We start from the raw sequence: 21,374 nt of genomic DNA, 5'->3' as shown, positions 1-21,374 counted from the left end.
ACTACCATCAACAGTCATAAAGTTACGTGTAAACCCCTAAAATAATACAATAGTTCTTGTAATAAATGTCATTTTCAGGTTCAATGGGCATTGGTCCATGCTGACGGGACCCATCGGTCCCACAGTATAATGATGTCAAAAAAAATGTAAATATAGGTCAAAAATAATCTTTTATGCTTTTATGTCACTTCTGCAAGTTATAGCTTCTAATTAAACAAATTTAAAAAATTAGCACCGGGGTTTCGCTAATACTCAAATGCTTAGCAGTGAATGTGTTAAAAACAGGACATAATATGAATTTAATAAATAATACAGGTATAGTAAAATGTAATAAAAATATTCATTGCCATGTTACTGTTGAGGACTCTAACATTAATGTTATGATTGACAAATCTATAACTTATGATGTATATGGCACAAAATCCTTATGAATTTATATAGATACAAAAATTAAATATTAAGGAAAACCTCAACAATGTCTGCTAAAAAGTATTGTAACAAAATAATGAAAAGGTTTAGTTACTCCATAAAAAATTAATTTTAATCGTACACATATTCAACAATGTAAAAAACAAGAATTGATTAAAAAATTCTAGTTGTTTGTTTGAGTATAATAAGATTAGTTATTTATATACAGTATACATTCAAAATACATTTTAGAGTAATAGTACAGAAATTTATTTTGTAATTTCCAATTAATGTCCATTTTGGAGAACCGTGAGTTTGAAAGGAGTGTTCTGTGAAAACACAATCAGAATTATATAGTCACTGCTAGAAATCACACAAAAGCAATCATTTAAAAAAATGAGTATACTAAATTGTCCCCTTATACATATATTTTCAAACCTTTTGCTTCTAATTTTGCACAACCGTTTAGAATAATTTACCTCAATGCAGTTGTTGCGAGTTCTGCAATGTTTTCAGCAAAAGCAGTTCTTACAATAACTGCTTCATCACTTGCTACCTGAAATTTTTATATTTCTGTTATTACATAAATTATCATAAAATAATAATTTTCCATTTTATCAATTAAAAACTTCAATATTATTACAGTTTCACTTAGATAATTATATATTAACTTTGTAATAAAATAAAAATATTTGATATTGGTGATGATTTCTTTAAAAACTTACAATCAATACATTATCAATTGAACATTCCTAAAATTCTGTGTAACAAACAGTATTGCTATGTTGTAATGGTTTTTAAATCGTTAACAATAAATAAGATCAATTATACTGTAATTAAACAAAGCTTGTTGTGTCATTAGTTGTTTTCTTTCTGCACAACAGAGGAAATTAATATTTAAATTAGAGGACCTTACAATGTGTAATGGAATGGAACATTCAGAGAATATCCTGTTGAGATCACAACAGAACTGCCTATTGTTAATGCCTAGGCTTATGCAGCCAGTATGATAACTAATATCTAAGTTTTCAGATTCATACATATCAAAACATTGCAGACAGAATTAAGTTCTTAAAATATGTGGCCTCATTGGAGGAAAGCCATCTCCAGCTAAGTGCCAGTAATACATTAACCTCCTGTACAGGGAGTATTATTGTGATTTGCTGAGACTTAACCAACCACCAACAGTGATGAATATGGCTTCTTTATCACAGACTGCCACTAATACTTATCTATCTGTACAGGGAGTAGAATCATGATTGGCTGAAGCTTAACCAACCACCAACAGTGTTTCAATATGAATCATTTTTTCACAGACTGCCCCTAATACGTATCTATCTGTACTGGGAGTAGTATCATGATTGGCTGAAGCTTAACCAACCACCAACAGTGTTCAATATGAATCATTTTTCACAGACTGCCCCCTAATACGTATCTATCTGTACTGGGAGTAGTATCATGATTGGCTGAAGCTTAACCAACCACCAACAGTGTTCAATATGACTCATTTATCACAGACTGCCACTAATACGTATCTATCTGTACAGAGAGTAGTATCATGATTGGCTGAAGCTTAACCAACCACCAACAGTGTTCAATATGACTCCTTTATCACAGACTGCCACTAATACGTATCTATCTGTACAGGGAGTAGTATCATGATTGGCTGAAGTTTAACCAACCACCAACTGTGTTCAGTATGGCTCTTTTATCATAGACTGCCACTAATACGTATCTATCTGTACTGGAAGTAGTATCATGATTGGCTGAAGCTTAACCAACTACCAACAGTGTTCAATATGACTCTTTTATCACAGACTGCCACTAATATGTATCTATCTGTACAGAGAGTAGTATCATGATTGGCTGAAGCTTAACCAACCACCAACAGTGTTCAATATGACTCCTTTATCACAGACTGCCACTAATACGTATCTATCTGTACTGGGAGTAGTATCATGATTGGCTGAAGCTTAACCAACCACCAACAGTGTTCAATATGGCTCTTTTATCACAGACTGCCACTAATACGTATATATCTGTACAGGGAGTAGTATCATGATTGGCTGAAGCTTAACCAACCACCAACAGTGTTCAATATGGCTCTTTTTATCACAGACTGCCACTAATACGTATATATCTGTACAGGGAGTAGTATCATGATTGGCTGAAGCTTAACCAACCCAACAGTGTTCAATATGGCTCTTTTATCTCAGACTGCCACTAAATACGTATATATCTGTACAGGGAGTAGTATCATGATTGGCTGAAGCTTAACCAACCACCAACAGTGTTCAATATGGCTCTTTTTATCACAGACTGCCACTAATACGTATCTATCTGTACAGGGAGTTAGTATCATGATTGGCTGTAGCTTAACCAACCCCAACAGTGTTCAATATGGCTCTTTTATCTCAGACTGCCACTAATACGTATATGGGTGGGTCCGTGAGGACCGAATCCGCCAGGGCCGAATAGTGAAATTTTCCGCCAAGACCGAAAACGAAACTTTCCGTCAGCTCCGAAAATAATCTACCGCCAAGGTCGAAAAATGGACTTTTTTTCCGTCAGCTCCGAATTCTAACGTAAACATTCCTATAACCTCGAATACTTATTCGTAGAGTCCGCCAGCTCCGAAATAAGATATTGTCCGTGAGATCCGAATATGTAATATTCCGTTAACACACCGAATCCTATAGGGACGAAAGCAGTTGCAATCCAGTAAGGCCGATAAAACTCAATCGTCCGATAGGGCCGAAACTGAAGCATTCCGTCAGCGCCGAATTATAGCAGGAGCAGTCCATTAACTCCGAATAAATACGTAACAGTCCGCCAACTCCGAATTGGGATTTTTTCCGCCAAGTCCGAATCTGATTCTTTCCGCGAACGTACCGAATTATTGGACTCGCCCCCAAGCGGAGAGGTATGCGCGCAGTCGGTGAAATGGGAGGAGCTTAGTGGCGAGTCCGCCCAGGCCAGGGGGGAATCACAGGGGGTCCCCCAATCACAGTGTTCCGGTTCACGAGCTCCTCATGCAGCGGCATAATGAGGTGATCGCAACCGGCGGAGAGAATGAGTGGTGATGGAGGGGCCCCTCTAGTGGTGGGAATAATCGAATGAAAATAACTGGTTAGTTCGGTTATTTTATTTTAAACCGATTAGTCGGTTATTTTGCTGCATCCAGTTAAATTAGTCTATAGACTAATTTTTCTATAAGTTAAACTGGTTGTGAAGACAGTCTATATTTGAATTAATCGTTGATTCTGATCGGTTATTTTAAATTAGTCTTTAGATAAGTTTTTCTACCGACTAATTTTTCTATAAGTTAACTGGTTGTGAAGACTTAGTCTATATTTGAATTAATCGTTGATTCTGATCGGTTATTTTAAATCAGTCTTTAGACTAGTTTTTCTACCGACTAATTTTTCTATAAGTTAACTGATTGTGCAGACTTAGTCTGTACTTGAATTAGTCGTTGATTCTGATCGGTTTATTTTAAATTAGTCTTTAGATTAGTTTTTTCTACCGACTAATTTTTCTATAAGTTAACTGGTTGTGAAGACTTAGTCTATATTTGAATTAATCGTTGATTTCTGATCGGTTTATTTTAAATTAGTCTTTAGATTAGTTTTTCTAACCGACTAATTTTTCTATAAGTTAACTGATTGTGCAGACTTAGTCTGTACTTGAATTAGTCGTTGATTCTGATCGGTTATTTTAAATTAGTCTTTAGATTAGTTTTTCTACCGAATAATTTTTCTGCAAGTTAACTGGTTGTGCAGACAGTCTATACTTGAATTGCTCGTTTATTATAATAAGTTATTTTTATTACTGAAATATCGTTCTTTAGTTAGCGATTAACTTTCGGTTAACTTTGGTGATTCGTAATTAAAATAAATTATAATTTTGGCAATTTGAACGGTAATTATTTTGTAGTGTTATAAATGATATATGATAATATAACTTTTTAAAATGTTATGACTATAACGTATGCACAGAAAAAAGTAATAATACAATTACAGAATTTCGTTTTCAATTACGGTTCTGCCAGTGTGGGTTTGCTTGGAATTTTTTGATTGTATATTCAGGTCCCGAACTCAGACCGGGGTTTTCGTACAATTTTCTTCCGGAGCCAGTCACACGTCTATATGAAGGGACTGTGTCTGGTGGGGGGACACGACGGGGCCCGACCGAATATCTTTACCCAGGGCTCGCCAAAGCTAAGTACGGCCGTGAGTAAATTGGCCGCGCCGCGCCGCGTACCCTGTCTCAACAGGAATGGTTTCATTCCCCCACCACCCCATCCCTAAACTGTGGATAGAATTTTAAAAGGTAATCGGTTATTCATTCGACTAAAATAACCGATTAACGACAAAAATAACTGGACTGGTTAGTCGGTTATAAAATCCATTCGGTTATCCCATCACTTCGTACAGGTCAGACTGCGGCGGGCTCCGCAACAGGAAGGTTCATTGTTCTCTCGCTCCATTGTAGAGAAGAATGTTATGTGATACATATAAATGACTCAATTAGTCCATCAATGAGTACAATTTGAATGGTATTTATTCTACGTCATAATTATGTTGGAAAAGTGAACGACATTTTAAGAAATAATTTTAAAAACTCACATGGAGCTTGAATATTGTATGAACATATTTAGAATAGAATAGAATTCAGAATAGAATATATTTATTTTTCGAAAGTAATTACAATCTATCACAACTAAAATAATCTGGTGCAAAATTATCAAAAAAGATGGTAATAATATTAATTCACATAATATAGTCTTAAATTTGACTGCAATTAAACTATACAATATCACAAATTATCATAATTAAAAGAATAAAAAATACTATATATAAGTTTAAATGCAACACACATATTCTAGTATATATCCAATATATATTTACTTTCAAAAACATAGGGCCTCTAAGGCAAAGCCTGTGTAGAGGTTCCTTCTCCAAGATTAAACATTTTGCGCTACAAAGATTTTTATATATTTTATTTAACTACATAAATTCCCACTAAATAAATGCATTGTGGCAATATAACTTCAACAAACCTAGCCGCTTAGAATAATGTTTGTTTCTTTACGATATAGATTTAACACAAATTAAACTTGTATATTAATAAGGTGATCAATATTATCTTTTTTTAAAAGCCAAAACTTCAATTTTTTGCAAACAACTTAGCATTTGTACAATTTGCAATGCTTTTCGGAATAATATTAAAAATTCTAGGACCCATAAAACCAATAACTTTTTGTAAAAAAATGTCAAATTTGGCTTGGGTACTTCCAAACGTTCTTTACACCTTTACACATTTAATAACATCAAGTGTAGTCACATTTCCCTTCATCAATAAGTAAAATCCTCATTATCATTATATTTTCCACTACAATTAATTGTACGTAAAATTTAGTTTTTAGGAATTTGTGTTGAGTCTACACAGTCAATTCCTTGGTAATATATGGCATCATATTTTCATTAGCACATCAACTTTATAGGCATATAGTTTAATCGTTTGTTTACATGTGGCCTGTAGTTAATAGTTAGTTAATCTCATTGTAGTTCTAGTATGGGCCGGGTATTTATAGAATACTAGCTGTTACCCGCGGCTTCGCACGCAATCTTAGAACCAAAGTCCTTATATTACTTAGTAAAAAGCAATTATGATGTAGGCTAATATGATGGAAGTCCTATAAAAATTTTAATTTGTAGGCATACATCAGGTAGATATTATTTAAGTTCATGGTAAATAGTATCAGAGTTTAAACTCAATTATTAAATCATGTTTGGCACATTGGGAGCATTTCTGGTTAAAAATTAATTATGTACATAACGTCACAGCTGAATCTGCCTTGTCATCCCGATCAAGAAAAGACAAATCTCAGATCATACAAGTCTCGGAAACTTACTTCGGTCAAAAAGCGTATATTTCTAGTCCTTGTCATATATTTCAGGTCTAAGATATTTTCCAGTACCATAGTTGAGTTTGCCTTGTTGTTCTGACGAAGAAGAAAAAGAATATATATATATATATATAATATATATATATATATATATATATATATATAATATCTAATATATGTTAGTAATATATTAACATATAATTAAAGCATTATTTGATGTTTCAACTGATTTTCCTCAAAAAGGTTGAAAGAAGTTTAACCCTTTTAAATTTTATAAAAATATTAGGTATACAGTGCTTGGTCAGTAGTGAAATGCAGATAACAGAGACAAAAGGTACATTGTAAAATGCACAATGGCACTGGAAATATCTTAGACTAAAAGAAGATTGCAAGTTCCGAATGTGGACATTTTTTTGACCGAAATAAGTTTTTGAGACCTACATCGTAACTTATATTATAAATGCGAAAGTGAGTTTGTTTGTATATTAACATATAGGCCTATTTCGTATTCCAAATTATGAAAATCCTCATCTTGGTCTCTGAAGTTGTATTGCAGCAAGGAAATGTATTCAAAGACCTGTTAAATGTAATGTAATGTGTGTAATGTAAGTTTTGTGTAAAACATAGTTTTGCTGACGGTAGATACAATCATAGGTTTAACTATATAGTTTAACCACTATTTTCAATTTGGTTACATTTATAGGCTTGAAAACGTACTGAGAGCTTCATAGTAGCATCACTTATCTCTACATTTTTCTGCAACCGCTGTTTAGCACTGAGTAAGAAAATATCCAGATAAGATAATAACAGTTTTTTGTGAAAATAAACTCTAAATTTTAGCAAATGTTAATTTATTCTGTGCTTGGTCAGTACTGTGAGACGCTAATATAAAGGACAGAGTCACTATCTAACTTACTAATAAGCTTAAATAAAGTTGGTTGTAAAACCCATCTTAGTTGTCTTGAGAGAAGCTTTTCCCTGCCCTGTATACATATTTTTCTTGATCGGGATAGAAGACAAAATTGTGGAAGAAAAGAATGCTAAGACAACATTAATTTATAATGGCCATATTTAATGTTACGATATTACACTTTTGACAGATTTTCTTTATCGTGGCAACAAGGCATACTACATCGGCGTCGGAAATATAATTCACTCGAACAAGAAGTACTCGTGCACAAATAAAAAGCATACGAAATTGCAAGGCAATCCGTGAGTAACTTCTAGTGATATGATTACATTCTATAATAATAATGATTCATTTCAAACTTCTCTTTCATGAAGGATACCTCCAGGAAACTATATATTTTTTTTACACCTTCATAAATTATATGTTTTGCAATACTACAACCAAAGAAAAATTAAATTTACTTTTCATTTTATTAGCGTGTTAGTACTTAAATAGTTTAACCTGTGAATCCGTTTTTATATACTTACCGTGAAAACTTATTATTCGATGCAATTCATCTATTGACATTATTTTGATCAAGTAACAGGATTCGCGGAGGTTTGCATAAAAAATTGCTATTCTATGTCTCAGTTCATTCTTAAGATGCACTGTGCACAATCAGACAAACAATCGTACAAAATAGAGTTTGAAACTAAAATTACCTATAATAAAACTCAGTCTTGTATAAATGAAGTTTCATGCAAAATTTTAAACCTTCATATGAAGTCTTTCTTGGCATATCTTCCAGATAATACATTCAAATTTTTGTTTCATTAAATTGGGTTTCATATCGGTGTTAAAATCATAAAATTCTACACACTAATTCACTATTAATTTACATATGTGTTGGGATAGTTAGGCTACATGCGTTAATATGGTTAATGAGTTTATTTTTGAAATTTTTTTATGTTGATACTGTCTCGTTTTTATCACGGTTGCCCAATTGTAGTCTAAACATTTAGCCAAATCCCATGGAGTGACATGTACCATAATTTAACTTTAATTAATTTAATTTAGCTTTATGGTACAGTTTTAAGTTTGTAGGTTAGTTCGTTTTCGTGCGGACAGATATACAGACAGACAGACCAAACTTACAAATTAAATTTGTTTAATCCCACAAGTTACAGGCCTCGTTAGAGCAGTCAGTGAAATGTGTATTATTATACTCTATTTAACTAACTTTTTTGACTTTTTGTTTGTGCACTAATTTATATACACATACAATTTAGAGATATAACGTACCGAAATGGACTCTTTAATTATTGATTTAGTATAATTACACTGAAAAGATACAAAATACTTATATAATCACTGGTGGTGACTTTTGTACAGTTTATTGATGACAAATCTATAGTTGAACCATTCCTGTTTTGTAAAGATCTCCCTGATACAACAAAAGGACAAGACATTTTTAATTTAGTTGATAAGTTCTTTGAAAATTCCAAAATATTATGGCAGTCCTGTTTAAGTGTCCCATTTAATGGTGGGGCACTTTTTCACAGGCTTTCTAACGTTAGCAAAAACAGAAAAACACAGATAATAGTTTATACACATTGTTTCCTACATAGAGAAACTCTGATTGCCATATCTTTGGCTTCTGGAATAAAAGTAGTACTCGACAGGTGTGTAAAGTTGACATACACAAAATAGCTTACCCACATTTTTTCATATTATTCGTTAGTTCTTCGTAAGTTCCTGTTAGTTCTCACAAAAGTTTTCGTTAGTTTAGCAATATTAAAAACTTTACAGCCTTAATTCAATGTGTCACCATAAAAATTAGCCTACCCAGATTAAATAATACGTTTTCAAAATTCATATCGTCAGTCCCCCCGTCGTTTATTTTTCGTTACTTCAGCAATAATATCTATTTTACAGCCCTAATTTAATGGCTAGGCATACTTCACACCATGAAAAAGTGGCGAAACAAGATTAAGGGGTAATTAGATTGTAGTAACATCGATGCAAAAATGCATTCCAGACAACATACATTTTTGGTAGGTTTTGTTACGTTTGTCATTCACCACCTTTGTTTTTATATTTAACGAAATATTAAGAACCCTTAAGTTTTTTCATTTCTGGGCAATTTGGCCCACGCAAAATAGCCCCATTCACTTACAACTGGTTGGATCCTTAGTATACGTTAGTTTTGCTATTTCCCGAAGTTCTTTATGTTGTTATTGTAACGCCTTTGTTATTATAACATAAACGCTATAAAATTAAAATTAAAATTAAATTAATTGGTTTGAACAAAATATTGCTTGTCATAGAAAATAGGTATTGTGAAATATTATGGTGGCTTGATAATTGAAATATTAAATTGTCCTATTTAAACATTATTGTAGTTGCAATATTAATAAATACATATAACAAATGAGTTTTGGGATATTATTTTATTAAATAATAAACAAACATTATAATCCAAAGGAAGTATCATCTGTAATTTACAATTTTAATGAGCAAAATAATATATTTGCCCTGAACTATCCTCCCGAAGACTAGACTAAAGTTTGAACAGGCTATTATCATTAAATATGAAAGATTTTTGTTGATAAGTCTGCTTCGGAATTTATTCTTAAAGAAGTTCATGTTAGAAAATGCTGCTTTCAAACATCACGTCAACCCATACAAAGTAAGAAGTTTCAAGGCTAGTTTTCTGGATATTTATTAAGACAAAGGTAGACGTTTTATCCAAAAGTATTGACATTACACTTTCTCTTTTTGATGTTTAACAAATGTATTTTCTTGGAAATCGATAATTTTTTATCTTGAGAGCAACTTTATTACTCCCGAAAATATTTGCACCTTCATTGCTCCATTCATCAACAGAATCCAGAGAGTAAATGTTACTAAGGATGTCGACAACAATCTCAATTTTCTTGAAATCTGTGAATTTGTTTTCAAATTCCTTTTTAAGGTCCTTAATGAACGTTTTTGTATTGGCCGACGTCAAGCTTGGTGTCACTACTGATTATTTTTTAATTAGGGAAGTGCAGGCGTTCATTTTCAGGATCAATGTTAAAAAGATTTAGTTTTTGCAAAAAGCTTTTTACTTTTGTCAGGAACTGCCATGCAAGCTTTTCTTTGCCTTTAAGTTAAAGTTCAGATTATTGAATTGTTAAAGAATATCTGATAAGAAAGCAATGGATGTGTTTTTTATTCTTTATTGCCAAGAAAACTTAAGTAGGTGATGGTTGATATCTGATCAATATGAAAAAGAAATGTCTTCGTCTTCTAAAATGGTAAAGAATCGTTGTAAAATGCAGTCTTTGCTTTCAACATTTTAACCACACATTATTTTGCAACAACAGAACGTCATCTTAAGCGTCTACTTCATAAAGAAATATTTTCAATTCACGATGTATTGCACGAAGACAGTTTGTTATTTAAATAATTTCTTGCATTATTCTCTCAAGAATAGGATTGCGTTTTGAAGAAAAGCGCAGTATGCTGAATGATATAGTGGTTTGGAAAAGAAATTTTCATTACTTTTCCATTGATTTTTTAGTAGGTGAACTAGTCGTTTTTGACCCAATAATCGCTGGTGCACCGTCGGTAGTTAGTGATTAAAAGCTTTTTTAAAATGTAACTCATATTTAACGAAATAATCCATTACCGCTTCGATTATGTATTTTCCCTGGGTTTTTCCTATTAACAACAAAATAACTAATAGCTCATCAACAAAAGTTTCTCTAATTTTATCCAAAAAACGTACAAATATAATGAATTGTGCTTCAACAGTAATTTTACAAGAGTCATCCTTAGCCAATATGTAATATTCGGAATTATATAACTATCCTTTCAAATAAAAATGATTTTATTCTACCAAAACATGTGTGTTTTTTTAGTGAATTTGCAGACAATGGAGTTTCAACACCATGTTTTCCGTTATCACTAGAACATTGCCTACATCGGGCATGTGTTCCTTAATTATGTCAGTATCGTTGAATAGTTTCATGTGCTTAGCAAGAGTCCAAGAAATACGTAAAGAAGCCTCTCCACATTCCACCTGCTCAGTCATTGATTTGAGTTGAAGATACGTAGATTGACAGTAAAACTTTAGATTTACTAAGATTACTGGCAGGTGTAAATATATCAGCATATTATTTGTGTTTGATCTCATAATGTCGTTTTATAATCCATCTTTTTAAGTAACGCAACTGTTTTGTGACACTTCAAACACAATCGTACTGCTCCTAACACGATTTGGTACCAATACGCGTGAAACAATACAAATCGGTCCATTCTGGCAAAAACTGTTAATTTTCGACTTCCACCTTTCTTGGAATACCTGATGATGAAACAGGTAGGTATATGTAAACCGTTTTGAATGGAAGTACGATAAATATAGCCTATATACAAGTATTTACATGAAAACGTATAATACTTATAAGAAGGTTAGAAAATTAAAGAAAATAATATCGCCTAAGAAATTTCAAATTTTAATTTCTCATGACGTATGGCCTAAAATGAATCCGATATCTAAAGTTTAAAAACATAATGAGTGACCATGTACAAGAAAGCGGGGAGTACTTCCATCTTTTGCTTCACCTGTACTCGACCAAGTTGTAAAAAAAGAAACAGTAGAGCACGACTTGAAATTGGCCTTATTCGTTTGTTCAACCCTCTACAGCGGAAAATAGTTGTTAACATTAACCAAGAATGTGAATAATGGAAATCAAGAAGTATTTTGTTTAATATTTTCCAACTTTTACTGGTTGTATTATACTACTATATTTTGCTCAATAAGTTAAAATAAATTAAGTTTCTTTTAAATGTAATTTTTTTTCTTTCACTTACCCAAGAAAATTATATTATTTTAATAAATAATATAATTTTTCCTGATTTTTGTTGTATAAGTACGTTTATATCAAGTACTTAAGCTTAATCAATGGCATAAAGTAATAGGTGTGCCGTTTTTGTTTGTGTGCCGCGAGAAAAAAAACCGTTTGGGAAACACTGATCCAGAATAAAAATGGAGGGTTAAGAAACGAGGTTGAAAAAAGTATTGATTGTAACATACCAAGAAAGAGACTTTGCTTATTATAATCAAAAATCAATTTGATGAAATCACAACTGTGTAAACTTTATTAAATCTGTACACAATCTAATTGCCTTTGATGAAAAACTTGTTCCTTATAACGTCATAGTGACAATATATACCTACATATGGTTATTTAGTGGTATACATGAAAGTACCACTTAAATAAAGTTATGATTAGTTCATCCATCAATTATGAGATGAACAGATCGAATTACGTTATGTGATATTGAGACAAGATATTCCAGGACGTTGATCTCCCAACTACTGTTTTTTCCGGTCAGGTGTATCTATTTTCAGACATGTGATTAAGAACCGTGAGAACCCCGGTAGGGGGAGAGATAGTGGCCAGCATACCTACTGATCTAGCTTCCTTTCGAGTTCATCGCCTTTTCCCTCTTTTAAATCAAACTCTTTCCCACTAATACTTGATTACTTTGAAAATCAATGAGCCTCTTCTTTTTGTCACACTTCATTCTATTTATCAGACAAATTTATTGGACAATATTAGAACTCTGCATGTTGTGTTTAGAGAGCGATGTCTCTCAAGTTTAGAAATAAATAAAGCTGTCTAATACGCATATTTTATTTAGACCTGAGGTAAGGCGGGAGGTTTTGGAAAACAATGTACACAAATACACTATTTAATTGTAATTTAATGTGCAAATTTAAAATCACTAGCTATTCCATATTTTTAAAAGGAAAGGAATGAAATCAAATACTTTTCTTTTGTATGTATTATACTAATCTTCTGAAAGAATTCTTCGTCTTGTAAAGGACCAAAGAACATTGCTCTATGTGACAATAACAAAAACTATATCCTAGACAGACTAATTCCAAAAATTTTGTAATCGTATTGCTAATAAATTATATGCTTATTATGAGAAGTGTACGTATTGTTAGAAAACCTGAAGGCATTAGTTTTTCAGGTAGTTTTTTTCCGATTTTTCTTTATCTCAAGCCGACCGAATATGTGACTTTCGTATTTAAAGAAACGTTCAGTCTATTCACATGCACATTTTCACATGAACAGTTGAAGGAAACGCTATTTCGGAGGCAGAGATTGAGAAACGTTTCAGAAACCTGTGATAACAAAGGCTTATCTAAAAAAAGATGTTTCGTGTAAGTAATTGGTGAAAACTCTAAAACTGTCTCAGAGGTATCTCTAATCATGAAACGACAGAAATGATACAAACTATAAAACTTTTGTAGACTCTAGTGGATTATGTGACCAAATAAACACAATCCTTACATCTTTACCTTCTACTGACAAAATAGGAGATCTACCGTTAGTCTGTGTACTTCATCCACCAGATACCGAAGAAAACTACAACATACCATATAGTTTGCTTAAAGAAGTGCTTAATACAACACAGACAAGGTGACTATAATTTCTGTTAGACGAAACTCTTTACAAATGTTTTTCCTAAATCTAATTTACTTTTGTGTACTTTCATGTATGTCAAGCAGTCTGGAGGTGGCTGTGGGATATAAAACACAATGTGTTTGAAATAAGATATGAAAACTAAAATGAAAAGTTTCCAAGAGGTACAACAAGCAGACTGCAAGAATGAAGAAAGTGCGACTTCAGTCGGTGCAGCAGAACAATGGTATGAGGACTAATAAATTAAGAATCGTGAAAAAGGAGTACCTATATGTGTTATTTTAAAACTCTTTTGGGAGTGGAGAGCTCTATGGTGCTATCGTTTTGCAACATTGTGATGATCCAAAGGGATGATACAAACAAGTACTGTGATGCGTTTCGTGAGCTTTTTGAAAGATTAAAATGATGTAAATCTCTTGATAGACTATGCTTTGATTAATTATATTTGCAATTGATTTGAAAACTACCGTGAAACCAGATTCATTGATTTCGCCAGTTATCGGTGTGATCAAAATATTATGGAAGCTCAGAAATCACTGAACTGTCAAGAGCTCACTAAATACTATAAGAAGTATATTGTAATATCTTAAGGAAAGTAATTCTTGCTTCCAAAAAAATGGCAAATGACAGATTCATATTGGATGCGAGGAATAGGCCACACGCGATGTGGGAGATGGTTAATAGAGAAACTAACAAGTTAAAAAATTAAAGCGGATGAGGATCTTGAGTCCCCCTTCTTCCAGTGATTTCTAAATTTTTTAAAAAAGTAGTCCCAAATCACAATTCTTAAACATTTTACTAAATATAAACATTTTGTATAAAAATCAGTTTAACTCATCAAACAGCCTAGGCAGTGTTTGAACTAATTGATACAATTTTATTTTTCAATTTTGACAAAAAACATCATACTGCAACTCTTTTCTGTGACCTATCAAAGGCTTTTGACTGTGTTTGAACACAGAAAAATGTTAAAGAAATTAGAATTTATGGCTTTTCAGTTTCACAGTTCAATATCTTCATATTTATCACATAAGAAACAAAAGGTTACAATTAAAAATAAGTCTTCGATAAAGTTTTCTTCCCACTGACAACTCAACGATCGTGGCGTTTCCAAGGCTCAGTGCTGGGTCCACTACTATTTCTAAATTACGTGAACGATTTTTCACCTAACCTAACTACATTATCTGTAGTTGTGTTTGCTGACGACACCACTATAAAAACAAAATCTCTTGATGATTTAGAGAATAAAATTAATCAAGCAACTGACGAAGCAGGGGTAGTGGTTCTCAGCTACTGTTCAAAGAAAAATAAAAGCCAATTATTAATATTCTCAACACTCCAATCGGCAAGCACGTATATTAATTTTAACCTAACTAATATTAAAGTAACATCGTCATGTACATTTCTTTGTTTAGTTGTGGATAATTCAATATCATGGAAAGAACACATTATGTATTCCTTTTAATGTATATTTTGTGACTTGTGAATGTCCCATTTGATAGAAAGGCCGTTATTGTGACACGAATGAATAACATACTTCATGTTTGTCTACATAATATTTATGCAAGGTTATAGACAGCTCAGCCTCACGCTATAGATAGGATATACGGGCCAGCCAGTCTTCGGATATCTCTGCCACGCGCCTTGGCAGACCCGACTGGCGACTGAAGGCCACTTTGGGGTTGTAAATACGCGTGCGGCGGCGCGGGTCTGAATGCGCCACGACCACAAACAGGTATGCTCGCAGAGGCTTTGTTCAATGTGCGATGTTACGAAATTCATATCCTGCTCGTCCGCACAGCACCTGCGTTCAATGTGCAGGTGGCCTACTTTTAGCACCTCATTCATGGCCTCATTCATTGCACCTAACGTTCGCGCTGGCTGACCGAGTGAAAGATTATATACACCGAACAATAGAAACAACTACAAAAAGCACACATTATTTCAGAACTTATCAGTAGGATAGAAACTTGCGCTTAAAATTCGTAATGTTATCGTAGTGTACTCATTTCATCCAATATATAATCTTAAACATTATTTTTTTCTTCTGTCCACAGCCAAATAGGGTTTTACATTTAACTCATTATACATAATTTAACTGACTATTACGTTAATTAACTGACTATTTCCCTTGGTTTATTTTCTACATTTTTAATAATATTTTGAATCATTGGTAGATTAATTCCATTTTCGACTTCCTTAACCTGTGCTTACTTTGGTTAGTCTTTATCTGGTCCTCCAACTTTATGCGATTATCAAGGCTTTGTCTGAGAGGGATATTATAACTACTATTGATCCAACTTTAAGACAAGAAAGGTCTCTACTACTGTATGTATTGGTTTCGTGTTTGCATAAATCCGATATCACTAAGTTACTATAATCAACGATTTGTTACGCAAAATATCAAGGTTTTAAAGTAAAACCGTATTGAATTGTAAATTGTACAATGAAAAGAAAAGAAGATTCCAATGCGGTATTAATTTTATAAAACCATTCTACTTATATTTTGTAATAGTTTATTGTTTGTACGCGATTGTTTAGGTTAAAGTGAAGAGGGTGTATATGTTTTATGTGTTAATATATGGCAAGGTCAGTTCTTCCATAAATTGACGATTTGACTGTTACTATAAAATAATGTTTCCGTCAAAATAATTACACCTATAATTCTTTCGTATAGTGGTGTATGAGTTGAAAGATTCCATTTACGTTGGTGTTTTCATCGTCGTATAGAAATTATACGAGTATCTTAAAAATGATTACCTACATTTGGATAAATATCAGTTACAACAGTTAAGCACTAATCAATCATCATTTTTTTACAATAGTTCTATAAAATCCAAGAAATAATACAACACATTATATGAAAAATAATAATATTTACTATTTACTGTTAATTTTACTAAATTTTTCTTTAGAAGCAGACAATTTGGCCTCTAAGTTTTTGTACCTATAATGCGATTAGTTTAACTGTGTACTCTACTTTATGAGACGTATCTGTAATAGCTATTTTATTTCACTTAACGTAAAGTGTAGTAAAAATAATCACCTAAATTGAGATGTAATTAGTTTAAAATAACGGTTCCATTGAATTTGTATAAGAAATTACTATATAGAAGTACACAATATACGTTATAGTTCACAAAATGGTAAATGGTATAATTTTAATGGTTTTAAAAAAAGTATACACTCTGCACATGTAATAAATAAAAGTGATATTTAAAGAAATAATGTTGTGATTTTCAAGGTACTTTTTCAACGAATCCATCGACGTAGAAGGGAGCGCCACTACTTTAAAGGTACGCTTGCAAAAACCTCGATTAACAAACATCTGATACCCCTCAACTGTGAAAGTGTCTTGGATACTGAAATAATAGCTACCTGATATGTCTATTCCTGTTTGAAAAAAAATACTATACAGCTCCATCATATTACATCATTAATTTTTTTAAATATAAATTACAATGACTACAAGTCTAACACTTTTAGACATATTTCTTTGAACAAGGAAATCTTAACATTGACGTCGGATATATAATTCACTGCAGCGAGAAGTGCTCATAAGAAAGCCTAGGAATTTTGTGTGCGAAACGCGGGTAACATGAACGAGTTTTTTAACATGAATTGTAATCGTGCACCTTTAAAAAACCTTACCAGCATTTGTGTTTTTTTATTAACTACGATATTCCAAATGTTAAAAACCGTTTAACGGTTAATAGTTTTATCGTAAAGAGGAGTAAAACTAATATTGTTTAAGAATATATTTAAGAATATGTTGCGTTCGAAGTCATTGGTAACTAACTGCTAGTAACAAAAAATAATTATCTCCTGTCGTTCCTGGATCACTATTTGAAACGAGTTTTTAAAATATGTCGAAAGAAAGAGGTTTACTTATTTCTAACAAAACCTAAACCAACTTGATGTAATTACAACTGTATAAACTTTGTTTGAATGTCTACACAAACTAATTCCAATTGACAAAAAACTTGTTCTCTATAACTTCATAGTAATAATATATACATGAAAGTACCATTTTAATAAAGTTACGATTTTTTTAATATATGAAGAATGAGAAAAACAGACCAAACTACGTTATGTGATATTAAGGCAATAGATTGCAGGTGGTTCATCCCCCAACTACTGTTTTTGTTTGTGAAGGTAAATCTATTTTCAGAAATATGATGAGGACACACAGTAGCGTAGCCAGAAATATCGTTCGGGGGGGGGGGGGTCCGAAACCGGGTGATCCGGGGGACGTTTTGTGTGTTATAGTAAATATCAGATTTACGTACAAAAACACGGGTCATTTTAGAAAAACTGAAAATAATTCATTTCAGACCTAAGTTTTGGGGTTAGACTTTTTTATAACCGCCATTGTATCACATTTACATTGCATTATAAACCCAAAAAATTTTGTCACACACACCAAGAGCCACTCACCCTGTATAGGTATTAGTCGGCGTTCAATTGAAAGATGTAGTATTACAATGATGTAAAACTTTTGATGCATAGACTATGTATTGATTGAGTATATTTGCAAGTCATTTGAAAACTACAATGAAACCAGAGTCATTGATTTCGGCCACTTATCGGTGTGATCAAAAAATATTATGAGCCACTAAACCCTAAGTCTAGTACAAGATTGATAAACCGAGTACTCTGTTAATTCTGAAAAGAAAACATTATGTATTCCCTCAATGTAGATTTTACAACTTGAGAATGTCCATTTGGTGGAAGAGGCCGTTATTGTGACACGAATGAATAACAAAATTCATGTTTGTCTACATAATATTATGCACGGGCTCAGCCTGATGCAATAGATAGGATATTGCGGGCCCTCCAATCCGGATATCCCCGCCAGGCCTCGGCAGACCCGACTGAGCGATTGCTGAGACCACTTTGGGGTTGTAAATACGCGTGCGGGCGGGCGCGGGCCTGACTGTGACACGACCACAAACCTCGAGGTGCAGAGACTCTGTTCAATGGGCGATGTTACACAATCATCTCCTGCTCGTCCGTGCAGCTGGCCTGCCTCAGTGGCGTACCGAAGGGGGGGGGGTCCAGGGGGTCCGGACCCCCCCCAAATTTTAAGACGTATTAAAAAATAAAGCATGGAGCAGGAGAAAAAAGGAGAGTTGTCTTTACTTTTGTCTACAAACATTAAATTAATTGATTTATTTAATTGAAGTGACCGTTGTTAAAAATATAATTGTCTTTTTCGTTTAAATCATAAAGTATCAAACGATACTTTTGGGCTCGGCCTTTCGGATAGTGTAGTGTTATCACGGTATTTCTATAGGGCGCGGTCACGTGACGTCGCAAAGTAACGTGAACCGTAACATGGCGAACAGTTTAAATTAGCGACTACTTCGTTCAAATTCGTCTTGAGGACTTAAAATGACTGCTTAGAATTAAGTTACGACGTTGATTTTAGGTGTCAATAAACTGTAGACGTGTATATAATTATCGGAAAAACATTTAAAAAATCACTTTCGGTCGGAAATAAAATACACCTGGAAAAAACTCTAATGATTAGGTAGAACTTCAACTACTTGGGACTTCAGTTATTGAGGTAAAACGTTGTATTTTTGATTGAGTTAGGACGACGATTTTTGTTATCATTAAACTATACAATGTACCTATATAATTATCGAGAAAAAAATCACTTCCGGTCGGTAAATACCGAAGAAAACTGTCTACAGAATCAAGTTTTTGACGATTTAGGATTTCACTGGTTGAATGGTTGAGGTAAAAATGGTACTTATAATTTTGTTAGGACGTTTATTTTAGGTATTAATGCAACGTCGACTAATTATCTCGAGAAAGAAAACAATAAAATCACTTCTGGTCTGAAAATACCGAGGAAAAGCTCTACTGATTTCACTGGTTGAGTCGTTGAGATAAAAGTGGGTACTTAGAAGTATGTTTGAACATTGATTTTAGGTATCAATTGAACGCCGACTAATACCTATATAATTAATTATCAAGGAAAAGTTGGAAAAAATCACTTCCGGTCGGATAATACACCGGAAAAATCTCTACTGATAAGAAGTTCCGACTACTTTGGATTTCACTGACTGAGGTATTATTTCATTTTCCTTAGTATATTCCGATCGGAAGTGATTATTTTTGTTTTTTTTTTCTCGGTAAATATATATTTATTAGTCGGCATTGAATTAATATCTGAAATCAATGTCCTAACATAATTATAAGTACCATTTTACCTCAACCACTCAACCAGTGAAATCCAAAATCGTCAAAACTTGAATCTGTAGAGAGCTTTTCTTCTGTATTTACCGACAGAAAGTGATTTTTTTCTCGATAATTATATAGGTTAGTCGAGTATTAATGATAACAAAAATCGTCGTCCTAACTCAATCAAAAATACCACGTTTACCTCAATAACTGAAGTCCGAAGTAGTTGAAGTTCTACCTAATCATTAGAGTTTTTCAGGTGTATTTTATTTCCGAACCGAAAGTGATTTTTTTAAATGTTTTTCCGATAATTATATACTCGTCTACAGTGTAATGATACAAAAAATCGTCATTATAATTCATTCATAAATACCTCAATCAGTGAAATCAAAAGTAGCCGAACTTCTAATCAGTTAGAGTTTTTGCGGTGCATTTTCCGACCGTTAGTTTGATCTGTACCCGAGCAACACTCGAAAATTGCCCTCCTTTTCTAAAGGGATTTCGACCGTCAGTGGCCCAATGTCCCCGCAGAGGTATTTCATTTTCTCCACAGAATATAGTTGTATCAACTATACGCTTGAGTGGAAGCTCTGTTTTGTTCTTTTTCTTTCTTATCCAGTGAATCCAACATCACTTTGGTGCCTTCTATTCGGCCAGAATCGAACTTTGTGGTACTAGAGTTGCTGTGAGAGTTGTATTTGCCTATTACATCTTTCCACTTTCTATAAGGCGTAGTTTACTAAAGCTCCATATTTTTGGTATTTATCTTTTACCAGTGAACTCATTGGCAAATAACACACAAAACGTCCCCCGGATCCCCCGGTTTCGGGCCCAAATTTTCGGACCCCCCCCGAACGAAATTTCTGGCTACGCTACTGGCCATTAGCCCTCTCTCATGCACCGCATCGTCCGCTCTGGCTGACCGAGTGACACAGATTATAAACACTGAATATTAAAAATAACTTCCGTGAGCATAAATTATTTCATAACTTATGAGAAGGATAACAAGCTTTCACGTAAAATGCCTAATGAAGTGTACTCATTTAATCCAATATATTAATTTTTAACATTATTATTTTTTTTACAGCCAAATAGATTTCTACATTTTAATCATTATACAGAATTTAACTGACTATTCCGTTAATTAATTGACTATTTCCTTTAGGGATTTTCTACATATTCAATATTTTGAATCATTGGTATTAATTCCATATTCGACTCCCCTAAAACTATATAGTACATACTTTGGTTAATCCTCACCAGCTCCAAACTTTCTGCGATTATCATGGCTTTATCTGCGAGGGATATTATAAGTACTATTGCTCCAACTAAGACAAGATTGATCTCTACTACTGTATGTATTGCTTTATGTAATATTGTAAATATGGATAGGATTAGTGGGAAACCGCCAAAAGACCAAACTATTTGGTACTTTATTTATTGGTATTTAGGTAACAAGTAGTTGGAAAATGCATATAAGCTACAATAATAC

General features: G+C 33.1%; 1 protein-coding gene across 1 annotated transcript in view; it reads right to left on the bottom strand.

The window, feature by feature from the left end:
- Positions 1-840: 840 nt before the first annotated feature.
- The window catches only part of LOC124371258 (phosphoinositide 3-kinase regulatory subunit 4-like), a 77,348-nt gene continuing 56,814 nt past the window's right edge, over positions 841-21,374 (bottom strand). The window contains exon 12 of the mRNA XM_046829593.1: positions 841-964. Coding sequence (XP_046685549.1) covers positions 884-964 — 81 coding nt within the window. The 3' untranslated portion in view covers positions 841-883. The remainder of the gene's footprint in view (positions 965-21,374) is intronic.

The sequence above is a fragment of the Homalodisca vitripennis genome, unplaced genomic scaffold (assembly GCF_021130785.1).
Source record: "Homalodisca vitripennis isolate AUS2020 unplaced genomic scaffold, UT_GWSS_2.1 ScUCBcl_1164;HRSCAF=4447, whole genome shotgun sequence".
In the NCBI taxonomy this organism is placed as follows: domain Eukaryota; kingdom Metazoa; phylum Arthropoda; class Insecta; order Hemiptera; family Cicadellidae; genus Homalodisca; species Homalodisca vitripennis.
Note: the sequence above shows the minus strand (reverse complement) of the source record. Positions and strands in the feature narration are given on the sequence as shown.